The sequence below is a fragment of the Battus philenor genome, unplaced genomic scaffold (genome assembly GCF_028537555.1).
Source record: "Battus philenor isolate CCGP_79_NKW_IND1 unplaced genomic scaffold, ilBatPhil1.0.hap1 SCAF_22, whole genome shotgun sequence".
Classification (NCBI taxonomy): Eukaryota; Metazoa; Arthropoda; class Insecta; order Lepidoptera; family Papilionidae; genus Battus; species Battus philenor.
In genome coordinates this window covers 9,015,514-9,030,854 of record NW_027181685.1, presented here as the reverse complement: position 1 = coordinate 9,030,854, position 15,341 = coordinate 9,015,514, and the positions used below count along the sequence as shown (strand labels likewise).

The window sequence follows — 15,341 nt, the reverse complement described above, 5'->3', positions numbered from 1 at the left end:
ATTACATTAACCCAATTTGCTGCCATGGACGAGTATACTTGCCTTTGGCAGGGTGTCATGCATCGTCAAGACGAGTATACTCATCTTTGGTTTTCTGCTTGTAAATGATTATATATGATAATATATGTGCTTTTACCAAGAAACAGGGTTTTGGTAAACAATAACACTCAAAATATAAATGGCAATGGGAATAACTTTATATAATTTAGGCTTGGCAGCAAATGAGTTAATTTTGAATTGACATTATTATCGTCTTAAAGGGAAAAATTTTAAAAGAGTCAAATTAGGAACTAGAATCGTTTGACCTTCTTAATAATAGGATCTATTGACTCAAAATCGCGGCTACGAAGGTTCCTGTCGGCCCCGGAGGTATAAACTTCTCTATAAACTCAATCGGAAATTTTTAGCCATCACAAAAACACTTAATACCCTAGTTACCGTATTTCAGATTTTCTACTTTAATTTTTGTTTATGTTGTAATAAAATAAAACATTTATAATAAAATATTTGTCACGTAATAATTGATATTGTTACAAAAAAATAATGAAATGTATAACAAATAATTTCTCTTGTAATCAACGATTGACTCATCCGTCGACGTCCAAAAACATCACAAACGATTGCAATAAAGCGGACCCATAACAATGGACTGAACACTCATTATGTTTGTCTTGTATGGATGTAGGAATAGTTCATATGTATACGCGCCATAGTACTAGAGATAAGTGTCTACCGCTTAGAAACGGAGATGTTTCTATTTCCTTATTACTTTGTATACATTAGTAAAACTTTGGTTTTTAATATCGACGTTTAAGAAAATATAGGTGTACGAATTTCTTTATTGAATTTACGTGGCTGTAGAAATATACAAAGACAACTGAAGTTTTAGCCACCACGTCTTCCCCAGCGTTAATGCTTTCTGAAGTGGTAATAATGGTAGCCAAACAATAGCAACCAACAGCCCATGGCAATGTTCCCTCTCAGAGGCCCTTTAGCCCAGTCTATCCATGAAGCGGCCACCCGATCCAGTCATTAAAACAAGATTCCAGAGAGATCCCTCAAGCTACCGAAAACGTCTTCAATGCAACGCGGTATTTGCGCCATTCTGCTACTTGTTCTTATGAAAAAAAAAAAGATCATCAAGTGATATATATACACATGACTACCACATTTCTTTTATTAAATGACGTATCCTGTCCCATGACATCATTATCTGTAAGTCATTTTTAGAATTGTCTCTCCCAAGGCGCTCCACTTGGCCCCGTCCTATTTTATTTGAATGGAATTATTAAAACAATAATTGGAAAGGGAATAAATTATGTGGACACGAGCACACTGTCGACCCAATTATATTAACGCTGTAGAAAATTAAGAGATATGATAAACTGGCAACACAGGGATAATTATTTTTGTATATGAATGCGTTATGATACATTTTGACATATTTTATTGCCCAAGTCATGAGCACAGCCAATATGTAATTAGGCCAGAGGTCGGCGTACTTGTCGTCCAAAAGAATCGAATATAACAAATTAAAAATAAAAATTGATTTATAGAGACATTCTTTAAAAAGCTGTTCTGTTATCAAATTAGATTGCTTAGATATTATAATTAATTATAAATATTAATATGCCTTTATAGACATTTTAAAACAAGTAACATTTAGTTAATAATTTATTCATTTACTCTGTGGTTTTCACAGATAAAAAATTCATACATAACAAAGCAAATATTAGATAGTTACACAAAATATGGAATACACTTTATTATCAATTAAATTACAATAGTAGACTTAAATAATAATGAAACAGAGAATGGTGTGTTATGAATATAAATATTATCAGTGTGTGTTTATGGAACATGTATAAATTATAGTTATTAATACATTCTCTGGTTTGAATTTACTTAAGATATTTTTATTACTTAACGATATATAAAATGAACTTATACGTATAGATATAATCATCATCATCATTATCATCATATCAGACGTTAAATGCTGCATATTGGCCTTCCCAAAGACTGGATGAAAGTTGTCTGTATCCAGCGTCTTCTGATAACCTGTACCATGTCGTGTATCCATCTTGTGGGAGGACGTCGTTCTACGAGCTGTGACCCGCCCATTGTAACTTCAACTGGTCAATCTGCTAGACTATGTGAGTTACTTTTGTTCGTCTACGATTCTTCCCATTTATTATTCGATTTCGCAGACAAATACCGAGCATAACTGTCTCTATGGCTCGTTGAACGACAAGCAAGTGCCAAATAGATCCTAATTGAGAAACCACGTTTCAGTGTCGTAAATGATCAATTGTAACATACATAGATATATAATAAAGATACTATATGTTTTGAAATATGTAAAAGGGTGTTGTTTATAAAATTAAAAGTGACCTGAATGTGGTTCCCCAACCAGCTTATGGCCTCGCCTAAATTAGACGACCGTTTTACAGTAATAATTTACAACTTAACAAATTTAGTGAAAATGAAAAGTTAAACACCAAAATCATAACACAATATGCTTCAATAAAACAAATAATTTTCAAATGGTTCCAATAAAACTATAAATACGTATATCTTTCAAACCATCTCATGATTGCTAATAAATTTATGGAAAAAGACGATTTCAATTATCAATAGACAGATGACAAATGAAACCCGTTAGTAACGAGTAACATAATTTTAAAATATGATGACATATTTATGTCTAAAACTACACAGATAAGTAATATTTACGTTTATGCCGTGGCGTTTTTCTGAACGCAACTATTGTTGAACGCAAATATTACACAGACAATCCTGACAGGACTGTCGGATTTGGTCTTAACTTGTCAACGCACGGTATTAATTACCGTGTATTAATTAATATATTAATTTAAGTATATCAAAGTACTCATTTGTTCCGGCACCAATCCTTCAAGGTTAATTGGGATAAACAAGGGTTCCCAAACTGTTATTGTCATTAAATAGTTTTATTTGCGTATCAAAATTTGGTAGTTATTTAGTTATATATCTTCGTCATCTTTTTGTCCTATGACTCCTCAATGCTAGGACCACCAGCGCTTGATTCTTGCTATTTTTAGTACTTTGTCTTTAAGCATTTGGTTATTGAATTTACGTCACTAGCGATATTAATTTCTGTTGTGAAATATTAAGAGAAATAAAGTTATGTACCGATGTCTATTCGATATTAAAACAACACAATGAAATTGTATTTTAAATATCAAATTAATAAGACGAAAGGGCAATCGGAGAGAGTGAAACTAGCACAGTTTCTCGGCGAATCGGGCAGCGGTCGATCAGTCATCGCGTCGTGGTTGCCCATTCGCCCACATGCCTTCTTAGCGAAAAGAATTTCACCTTGACATGGGAAAGCTGCGAACAAGCGTCGCTCGCCCGGAGTCTCGCTGTCGTCCAATAACTTGGTCACCATAATGCCCTCTTTTTCATGGATATAACTTGCGTATATACATTAAATAACAACTTTATTAAATATCTTTAAACCAATTAAAAACTTGAATCACGAAACACTTATATTCTGAATGTTTATCCTTTATAAAAACAACACATTTTAATATCCTTTAATAAACATGTGCTGGTTTAATGAATTAAGTGCACAACACTGGTATAATTTTTTTAAAAAACAAATTAAGCCCGTAGAAGTCCGTTTATGCGTTATTTATTAGATGATAAGATGCACAAAACTTCTGTACCTTTATACAGACTTTATATTGTATTGTGTTATTTAATCAGCAAAAAAGTACAACGTTTATTTTTAATTCGCTTCTTATTCTTAATTATTTTTTAGTAACTATCTTGTGCGTTACATCTAATTTAACTTTTTAACAAGTAATTTAACTTGTTTGTAATTTTATAAATATAGTAATTAAATATGATTTTTAAAAAATGTAATAGATCAATGTTACACTTGGCAGCCACCTTCAGAGAATACAGATAATCATTAAAATCATTTACGATTACTATTTAAATAATCTTATAATTATCACTATAAATAAATGTCCGTTTTTTTAGATATTGTAAAAAAAATGTCGAGAAACAAATTATATGAGCACGGAAAATACATTTCCTTACGTTAACTGGCTGAATTGTCACCCTAAAGTTTAAAAATGGAATGCCTTGTTAACAGTTATTGGACCTTACATTTCCTTCTATACCTTTCGAAAAACAGAAGCTCTGACCTGACGACTTTGTGAAAGCGTCAAACTCGTCACCACAATACTTGATTTCGCCTAGTTAAAAGATTTCGGTTTTCATTGTCACGGCTACCTTTTATGATAATAAAAGAACAAAACAGAAGGTTTTATATATACAGTACAATATAAACACTTAAAACATACATAAATATACCAACAAACTTTATAACGCTATACAGAATGATTGGTTATGGAGGTAAAAGCTTACTTTGATATATATATATATATATATATATATATGCAAGTTACAAGTGTTTATATTGCATACATTTTTAGTGTTTATCTTTTTATTCCGTTAAAGTGTGTCTGTTGCTTATGTGATGAATAAACAGCACGTCGGCGTATATATCTGTGTCATTTTTCATTTCACGTGTCTGCATGTAAATGGGGTGAGCGTTTGTTGACAATAAATAAATTCGTAGATTGTACGTATCTATGATAAATTTAGTAGCTGTACTTTACGTAGATAATCCTTAACATGACACATGTCTCCTCCTACGCGTAACTGAGTACGGCATTCGTACGTGTCGCGAATAGTGATGTGATACTAAGAATCGATACACGTAATATCGATATTTTAAAATGCTAACATACACAACTCCTTCAAAAAACATTTAACAAAGATTTTTAATTATATTTAAAGTAATTTCTTGTTTTTATATGTTATATTATTTGAAGTGACAGTGGGCAGGCCACATAGCGCACAGATTGCTCATGAGATTTTAAGATTCTGGAGTGGTGACCACGAACTGGACAGCGTAGTGTAAGACATCCGTCAACAAGGTAGACAAACAACCTTGTTAAGATCATCGGTAGACCCTGAATGCAGGCCGTTTCTTACCGGACCTATTACAAATCTTTGGGTAAGACGTATGTCTAGCAATGGACTTCATAACTTTACCAGATAAATTAAAATAAATCCAATAAAATATGTAAAAAATGAAGTGCAAAGACTGGTCTATCGCAATCGATCTTTTTATGTTACTTCTACTTATTTCTTCCAGACAACTATTGGATAGACTTAGTAAGTAAAAACAGAGCAGGCGTTTGTCAATTGACAGAAGAGGTTGAATATAATTGTACACATATATAACAGATTGCTTATAATACATATGCGATGAATATGATGTTGAAAATTATGTTGCCTTTGCTTCCTTTTTTATGGCACATTTTTATAGCAGATATGCTATGATTAATCGCCTATAGTTTTAATATGAGCTTCCCGTCACCCGCCAATGTCAGTGATATATATATATATATATATATATATATATTTACAAACGACATACTCTGTATAAATATGGTATAATACAGTTTTATAGTTAGTCTATTACTAATGGAGTGAGACTATAGAGTGATTTCCAGCGATCTATCCGTCTAATGGAAACAGAAGACGCGTATTTCTATGACATCCATTAGGACGCACTAGTCTCACGTCATAACATTACAAATCTTACAATGCCAATAACACGACATAGATTGAAGTAACAACGGACGAAACGACAACCGTGTTTTTTAATCTGTTTGTTTAGATTTTATTAAGGTGACATAAACGTATTAAGAGTACATAAAAATCAGATACCTTACCTAGTGCTTGACAAAAAAGGTTTAATTTTTTTCTATAAAATTAAAATTAAATGTCTGTTATACATAATATTTACATTATATAATATAATTCTATAGTACGCAATATTACATTTCTTTGAATAATTATATATAACGACAAATCAAGAGCAAAAATATAAGAATGTTTATTACTATTACTAGAAGTAAATTTCTCTATTAAAATTTTATGAGTTATTATATATGTCATTACTTAATTTTGTATTTAATTGTTATTGAAATAAGCAAGTATTCATTTTATGTAATTAATTATTAATTAAATAAGTCAATCGGTTAGTCTCGTGGTTTTAGCTCATAGGCCTCCGCCAAAGTATCTTTGGAGGCATATACCTTATTCGCCACGCTTGGGAGGCAGATTAACGATCGCAGTATAATATCATGGTACGTAGGGGTCATCGCTGCCCATCTTCTAGAAACTTAGTTGTAAGCAGTGGCAATCCTGTTTGATTAATTGTAATGTATTTGTTTTTGCGATGTTTTTGCTATTATCCCTAAGGCTTTTACAGCTTCATCGGAAATGAGTTCACGGAGCGTAAGAGTCCATGAATTATACTAAAAGCTAAAGCAATTGGGTTTTACGAACCTACATTAGACACTCAGATGGGGTATGATATAATATAATACATAAAGTGTGATTTATATACAAAATTGCGTACAAAATGTATGGAAATCGAACCTGCAATCCCTTAAGTCCTCTACCGCTGGGCTACCGTTACTCATCGGTCAGATTAGTGACCTTAAAATAATTAACTTTTTAAACATAGTCCTTGTAATGCGTGACACATAACGTGTAACAAACATCATTTTAAACCATTAGTTTAATGCCGGAATACACGAGCATTTCGATTTACGAATTACACATTTTTATTTTTACTCGTAAACGCCGTTCAATGACAGACTTTAATTGATGAAGCGGTTTAAAAACATTTGTTACTCATTTAACTAAATAAGAACGCCTACATAACAGATAAATAACTTTCAAATGTTACGGTTAAAAACAATCAATTTGAATATTCTTGCGTAATTTACTATTATAAAATTTATTGAATTATAGTTTCGTGTCGCCAATAAATAAGTCATAAAATAAACTACCTATGTAAAAAAAAAAAAAATCGCCAAATATATTGAAAATAGTTCCTTTTAGGGTTGAAAAAAAATTAGCGAAATACTTTTCTTTTTCAACGCAAATCGCAAAATTAATTATAACACTTGTCTCTTGCTGTTAATCATTTGGGTTAAATAAAACTAAAATGATTTTTTAAAATAAATTAAAAAAAGTTTAATCAAATGAAAAATAGCGTATATTTGAAGTGTTACGTTTAAAATATTTTATTACATATTTTTTTAGTTTTGTGATATATGAATTTAAAAGGTAATTTTTAAAACTTTGTATTGTATGTATTTTTATTTTTTATATAAATAGTACAATTGTATATGTAAGCTCTGTGTTCAATATACTGATCTTCACTCTGTCCAATTCCATGTGCACAAATAATGCGTGGGTTAACAGGCGAAGAACAATTGGGCACTACCGTTGCAATTCGTAATTAATAAATAATAATATTATTCTTATTAATTATGTTTCGATGTATTATAATACTTGCAAATATACACTAAACCGTATTATAAAATCATTTTAGGTTTAAATATATCTTGGTATTTATTTCTAATATTAACTCAGTAGAGCAATCGAAAAGCCATCTGGATTGACATATACAGCTGATCGGTGGTCGCCATCTTGATTATTTTTTACAAGAGTCACAATATTTACTCCCAATGTACCTACATATATTTATGGTACCGACAGCATAATGTAAATGTATTTTTTTAATCTGTGTAATTTTTATATTCTTATATATTATTCTTATTTAATATAACTGTAACTCTTCCGAAAAGAAATAAACCGTTGTTAATTATTAAAATCAATTAATAAATTGAACACTGAAAATACATTTTTTTTCCAATCGGTCTACGACAGGCCATTACATTTTACATTAAGTCTGTTACGGTAACCAGTACAAAAATATTTTTATAGTCTGTTAATGGACATTGTCACAGCAACCTTTTATGAAAATAAAAGAACAAAGATAGAGTTTGACATACAGGTTGTTTGGTTATAGATACAAAACATTTACAATATAAACACACAAAACTTACACAAATATACCGCTAATATATAGGATGATTGGAACTCATTTGTCAGCCACAAGCTTTAAGGGTTTTACACCTATTTGCAATCATCTTGTATTATTTTATTTTTTCTATTGAAATGCGACTTACCAACAACTTCTAAAAGTACAGATAGTATTTGCAAGGACAGATAGTAAACAATTATTAATTTTAGTACATATCGATCCAAATTTTGAAAACGCTTTTTCTTACTATGTTATTCCTTCGTTATTTATTTTTACTGAAACCTTTAATTTCGGGTAGGGTGTACTGTATGTTTATTGACAGCAAATGAGCTATAAATGCACCCCTTTAAAACTTTTCTACTTAACCAATCATCCTGTATACACAATTTGTATTACAGTCTTTATTCGTGTCCGTGTAAGAAATGAACTGGTTTAAAACAATAGACCTCGTTATGTTTGCAATTTACTTTTTGTTGTCGTTACAACAACATCCACATACATTTCATATTAACAGTTAAAATTAATTGTATTAACTATAATAACCTTTGAATGTACGAACAGAATAACCTTTGAATGTATATGTATATAAAGGAATTTAAAATAAAGCGTATAAAAACATACATCCAGCGAACTTGCCGTTTACCTTTCTAAGAGAGCGTGTATTCCAGCCTTGTGCACAACAATAGACAAAAGACTTCATTTGCAATGTAATCGTGCGTTTAGAATCGTGACTGGGCTATATGATCGTAATAACATGTCCCGTAACGTTCGTTCGTAAACCTAAATAGATGACCCGAATACTACTGCAGTCGGGTTTATTATAAATCGCTGGAAGGTGCCCTGTTTGTCTTGTCATAATGTAATTTCCGAGGCCTTGGTATTGTTTGCATTCTCTCTCTCTCTCTCTCTCTTACTCTGTTTCTTTAGTTTCCTCCTCGGATAAGAATTGTAGCTTATTCTGGCTTCGTCAATAAGCTATCTTCATTGCTTACGTTTCGCTACTTAAGATATTTGTAACTATTTGGAAGGAACGCAGTCTCCGACATATCACAAAGAATTGCTAGTCTAAAATGGAAGGGGGCAAAGGACATCACGGAACTATTAAGCTGAAAGCTCTCAAATCCGGTAGACACGGCATAAGTAGGCGCCTCCCAACGTGGACTGAAGATATAGACAAGGACGACGATATATAGCTCAAACGATGATAATGATTATAAAATATATAATAAACTCTGATATCATAAAGTTGTATATTTATCGAATGATAATAGATCTGGCAGACGTTGTCCTGTCTTAGCTATAAATTATCAGTTCGGAACTTAATAAATATATAACGGTTATGTCATAAACTTTCTAGTTAGGTCTGTAAATATATAATGTTAATGTCTTACTAACATGGGAAAAGGAGACGTGCAATAGTACATGTCAAAAACATTCCAATAGCCTCAAAAATTCGTCGTCATTTTAGCCCATCGACGCCCACAATAAGGTGTCGTTTCCCCAAAAGTATCTAAAGGGGGATATTCCATAATCGCCACGTTTAGCAGGCGGGTAAACGATCGCAGTGTAGTATTATGCTACGCAAAGGACTCTGCAGCTCATCCTCTTTAAACATGTTTGTGAGCAGTGGCAATTCCAAGTAATTAATGCACATAGAGTGGATAATTTATAAATGTATCTCAAAATTCAAACGTATGGCAAGTCTCAGACCGCTAGGCTACCACTGCTAAAACACTCGGTGACTACCAATTTGGGATTTATCAATGGACATAACAAATGCAAGTCGCGCTGATAATTGTAAATTTCGATAATTACCTCAAAAAAAATTATTTTAAAAATACAATAAATAAAATCAGTGAACTCTTTCTCGAATTGTGAGATTACCAAGAGAAATAGGGATTATAAAATTGTGTCATATATTATCCGAATTTTCAAAGTATTAACATTATTTATTAGGATAAAGTGATTTATATGGTTAAATTTATTTGCCAGTAAACGTAACACGGTAAAATACACGAGTATATTGACTGATTGGTTCATTCATCAAATATTCGTTCGTATCAGCCAATAGAACATTTCGAATGTCAGATTTGACATGAACACCGACGACATAAACGCTAATGGCCGCAATAAAACCGCCAGCAACGTGTATCAAGTTTATTCATCGCTTTAAGCTCAGCTTTCACGCATGAACATTTTCGGAAGGGAAATTATTAAATTCAAAGAATATTGAGTGGCCGTACGCGCCTACATGTCGAATTTCGTTGCCCTACTTTTGACAGACACTTCTTTTAAGCTTTTTGACTGCGATGTTGCTAAATAAAAATGATAATATTTTTTTAATTTTTATTAAATTAGTGAAGTAATACGAGGAAACTATTTGTTTAAATGTGTTGGCTCTTTTAAAACATTAATAGTGATATATAGTGTTACATTACATATATAGTGTTCTAAATTATATTTAAACAGCGATAATTGTAACAAACATAAACACGAGCTAATTAAAGATATATACAAAGAAAAATGTCCTGTATAGTTTTTGATTGTTTAATTTATATACCATCCCAATATCCATTTTAATTCTTGTCATAGACAATATGTTATTAAATAAATCATAGCAAAGGGCACATACAAGATGATTGGTTATAGGTAAAAGCTTTAAATGAGTAAATGTATAGTACATTTCCTGTCAATTAATGTTTGGTACACCATACAAAAATCACTGGTTTCAAAAATGACAAATAACGTAACGATAACTTAAGTGAATGTTTTAATAATTCAGACTATTGGATTTTTAAGTATAAATTATTGTTTACTATCTATCCCTGCAAACTTTTTACTGCCAGAAGTTATTCGCCTATCGCATTGCAATAGAAAAAATAATTTAATGTAACTTATTTTAGAAAGATCACTCTATACAGGCTGATTATAAATTGGTGTAAAAGCTTAAAAGCTTTTTGCTGACAAATAAGCTATACATTCACTCTTTTAAAACTTTTACATTTGTAACCAATCATTCTGTATTTTACCACTTATATATGTGAAAATTTTGAAAATTATATTATATTTTACTGAATAGTAAAAGAATATAATTTTAAAACAAAGTAAATAGGAAATTGCACTTATTTCTCAATTCAATCGTAATTCCAGTGAAGGCTTTTGTAGTAATATCAAACGAAATTCACCAGATAAATGTCATTTGACAATCATATTATCTTAATCACATTTCGCGAGCATTTAAAAATCGAAACCACAAGAGAAAGTTTCATTACCATTCCAATGCACTGAAAAGATAACTAAATAAAGTAGGTTACGAGTGGGTAGCGATTTAAAAATAAGTTGTATTAAATTTAAATTTTTATTTTGCAGATAACTCGACATGATCCACGTGGACGAAACAGATCCAGTTGGCGGTAAGTTAAAAAAATTACTCTGTGATTTTTACGATACATATGTATTTCAAAAACTTTATACTTTCTTTATGATATAGTATTATTTTGACTTAAACTTATTAAAACTTACACACAATCTCCATTTTATCTAGTAGTATATACGGTCCGACTAAAACTTAGTTGTGGGAGTTATATCTCAACGATCCAAGCTAAAAGTCGTGTACCCCAAACTATATAGAATCCCTGTCAAATAACTCAACAAATAAACTAAAAATAATAAGAAAACTAAATAATTCTTCTTCTTTTTTCTCTCAGCCAAATGAAAACTTGTTTTAGGTTTGTATAATTTTATGCTTCATTGTTTCACTGTCTTATTTTACATATTTTATGTATTAAATAATATTTTAAAATACACACATCAATATATTTACGTATTTTAATGTATTAATACTGTACAAACAATAAGTTATATAATAATAATATAAATATTTGTATCCAAATAAATGGCCATATCGATTTATCTTTTTGACTACGTTATATATTTATCATATTCCAAACTCTCTCGTAGTACAATGTACATGTCGACTACTATGTACCGCATAACTAATTTGTCTGTAAATGAGCTAGACATTCATTCCTTTAATGCTTTAACATCTATTTTCAATCACCCTGTGAATCAGCAAAATATCATTAATTTTCTCTATAAAATGTTCCGAGGTATAAATCTTTGAAATTAGTTTTTATAACAAAAATAAAGATGGCGATACGTCGCAGAAAGACAATGTGACATAGGGGCCGAGATTCGTTTTTGGCGCGCACTGCTATTATTTGATATGTCAATGGATTGTCGTTTAAAACCATATTAAATAACTAAAATTATTAAGTAATTTTGATTCTAGGTTGCCAGTTATTTTTCGTTAAACATTACTGTAGTTTGTACAATTTGAGATTTTAGTCTATCTTAAACAGTAAGGCCCTTTTCTGTTACAAACCGGGACTAGAAGTATGATATCCTGCTTAGCAATGCATTTGTACTAAACGTCTTTTAAGATGTGGTAAGGGTGCTTAAAAAAAGGCTGCATTAAGGCAGTCTTGGAAAAATGTTTGTAAAATAACAGCACAAGACGAGGTCACCGAACGAGCCTTCGAGCTAAGTTACGTAAACAAGGTCTAGGATGTTTCCGCGCTCTACCTTCTCAACACGAGGAGTCTGTAAAATCTTATCCAATTTGTAAAATCAATTAAGTCCTATTAAACAGCAGCGAAGATCCAAACGAATTTGAAGACAGTGTTGTTCGTGCATTACGATATAGAGAAACCCATCTAGATAAGTTTTGAATTGGGCAATTGTACAATTATACGGCAGTGGTACCAGCGGTAGAGGACTGGGACTTTCGATTGTCTTGCGATTGGTTTCGATTCACAGAAAATAATGTTATTTATAATTCACAATCTATGCATAATAACATAGGACAGCCGTTGCAGCCCGCTGATAAATACGTATGCAGCAAACAACGCGAATCACACAACCGCCACCGTCAAACCACTCAACACGTGCTTCACCCTTCCACGAGGCATCTTCAGGAGTTATGTTACACCGATTAATGCCAAACACAGAGTCCCCCCATAGATCTATTTGAGAGAGGTATATATCTTACAGTGGGCGTCTATTGGCTGAAACACGAGGTCATTAATTCTACTAAAATAATCAGACCATAATGAATTCAGAATTCATTAGACAGTGTCAGATTAAGATCAAAAGAGAACTGTCAAAATTACTTGTCGCGTGTTTTGATCACAAGTCGAAGATTTTCTACAGCAACGGCGTCATGTCAGTACCTATAACATGGCAAACAGTCATAGATGAAAATAGTACCTATGTAGTATAGTTAAATGTAAATAATATTTAAAAATACATGTCTTGAATTTTCATATAATGTGAAAAAAAATATTTTTCCCAAACCATATATTATTTTTCATCGAATTAATCCCGTACCTGCTATATCTCAAATATCTGACAGTCGATCTTTGCAAAACGAATGCAGAAACTTTAAAATATCACATGTTTATTTATGTTGTATTTAAGAATACCCGAGATGTTTGTTAAAAAATTTTATCATCAGACATGTGAACAAAAAAACATCTCAGCATCGGAGAATTAACAGCAGTGAGGTCGATGACCTTTATATACATATCTCATACAGACAACATTAATGATGTTTTACGTTTTAAAATAAAAGCAAAAAAACGCAAAGAAGCTTTCGGGCCTTCTATCTTGATTCAATTATATTGCTATTATTATGTTATTTTGCAAGACATTTGCTAAGTGTAAACAATGTCGTGTTTGAGTTATAAAGGTTTTCGAATACCGACCACGAGGCAGTTGGCGAGTCGTGGGTCACTAGGCGGACCGACTAGGTGGTCATGATCACGGAAAAACGCTCTATGGGGTTGCACAAGACCAGTCATCTTGATCATCTTTGTGTGAGGCCTATGTCTTGCACTGGGCGTATATCGACTGACACAATGATGCTATTTTTGGTCAAAAACGTAGGCCTTGAAATAGGCATAACGAAATCGTCTAGGATGCTTTGGAGATGTGGTTCGTTAATGCCGCAAATTCCATAAGGTTTTTTCCACACTAACGACTCTATTGTACACTATCTCAAAATCAAATCCTGGCGTTCTACCATCTGGCGTTGCAGAGGTTTAGATTGTTCTAGTCACATGAAGGACAGAAATAACATCGTACGACTTGTGGTGATTTAAAAAAGTCGTGAGCCAACTTCCGAGAAATCGAATTCTAGGATAGTTGACAACCATTTTTCTAAAAAGTCAAACATGCTATTATGGGTCAGTATCAATATTGCAATAACAATTCTATATTAGTATGTACTATATATACACCAAAAAACTAAAATATTAAAAAAAATACTATAAGGCCACATATATTCTTAATAAATGTAAGAATACCCTGCTATCTGGATAACGAAACAGCTGAACACGTCAACGATTTTACACTTGTTCCAATAAAAGCTATTGTTACATACAAATCATACTTATTACGGCGACATTATAAAAGTACAAAGAAATATATTGCACGCTTATTCGTTGATAGACTAAAATATATTAAAGATGTTTAAGATTAGTCTATGGCAAAATGGTTTGCGTTATAACTTAGTTCTTTTAAAATTGCTGGGAGGCTTTATAATAGGTTTAGGTAGACGTCTTCTAACAACCTTAATGTTGGATGCTGGTAGCTTTCAACCGATCCTATTGAAAATTTATAGAGGATGCCAATATCTTGCAGTGGATTTCCTACGACTGGATGATGATGGGAGGCTATCTAGTATCAATAGTTACGCACATCTACAGCCTTAGGCAATAACTATCTATGTACATAAATGTTCTTTAACATTCACATAAATATTCTTCAAATTTAATTTGAAATAACTAATCTTATTATTGGTTGTTGTCGTTGCAGTCCATAAACGCCCACTAGAAGGCACAAGCCTCCGCCATAGATATCTATCAGGGGGATATACCTAAATCGCCACGCTTGGTATGCAGAAGACGCTGCGGTCGACCCTGGAAACTTGTCTGTGAGCAGTGGTAGTCTTATATATTTAATGCAATAAGTGTGAATTATATATAATTATATTCCGGGAATTGAACCCGCGACCTACGATCGCAAGTCTCAGTCCTCCACCGCAGGGCTACCACTATTTTCCTCTACTCATTATTCATTTAATTTATTATATTACTATCCTTTTGAATCTCATGAGTGTGTCGTGGGAAGAATGCCAGAAGTGTCCAGTTTAAATGAAAATGATTAAAACTAGAATCAGATTTAGTTCTCCTATAATGATATCCTTTAATTTTAAGTTACACGAGTTCCAAACACACCGTGATTTATAAAAGGCCCACAACAAACAGACGTCGGATTATTTTTTTTTTTTTGGTTTTGGTCATTTTCA

The 15,341-nt window shown here is 32.0% G+C and overlaps 1 protein-coding gene across 1 annotated transcript in view; it reads left to right on the top strand.

Annotated features, from left to right (window-relative positions):
- LOC137923635 (myosin light chain kinase, smooth muscle-like) overlaps positions 1-15,341 on the top strand; it is a 64,726-nt gene that overhangs the window by 16,164 nt on the left and 33,221 nt on the right. The window contains exon 2 of the mRNA XM_068766856.1: positions 11,342-11,385. Coding sequence (XP_068622957.1) covers positions 11,352-11,385 — 34 coding nt within the window. The 5' untranslated portion in view covers positions 11,342-11,351. The remainder of the gene's footprint in view (positions 1-11,341; positions 11,386-15,341) is intronic.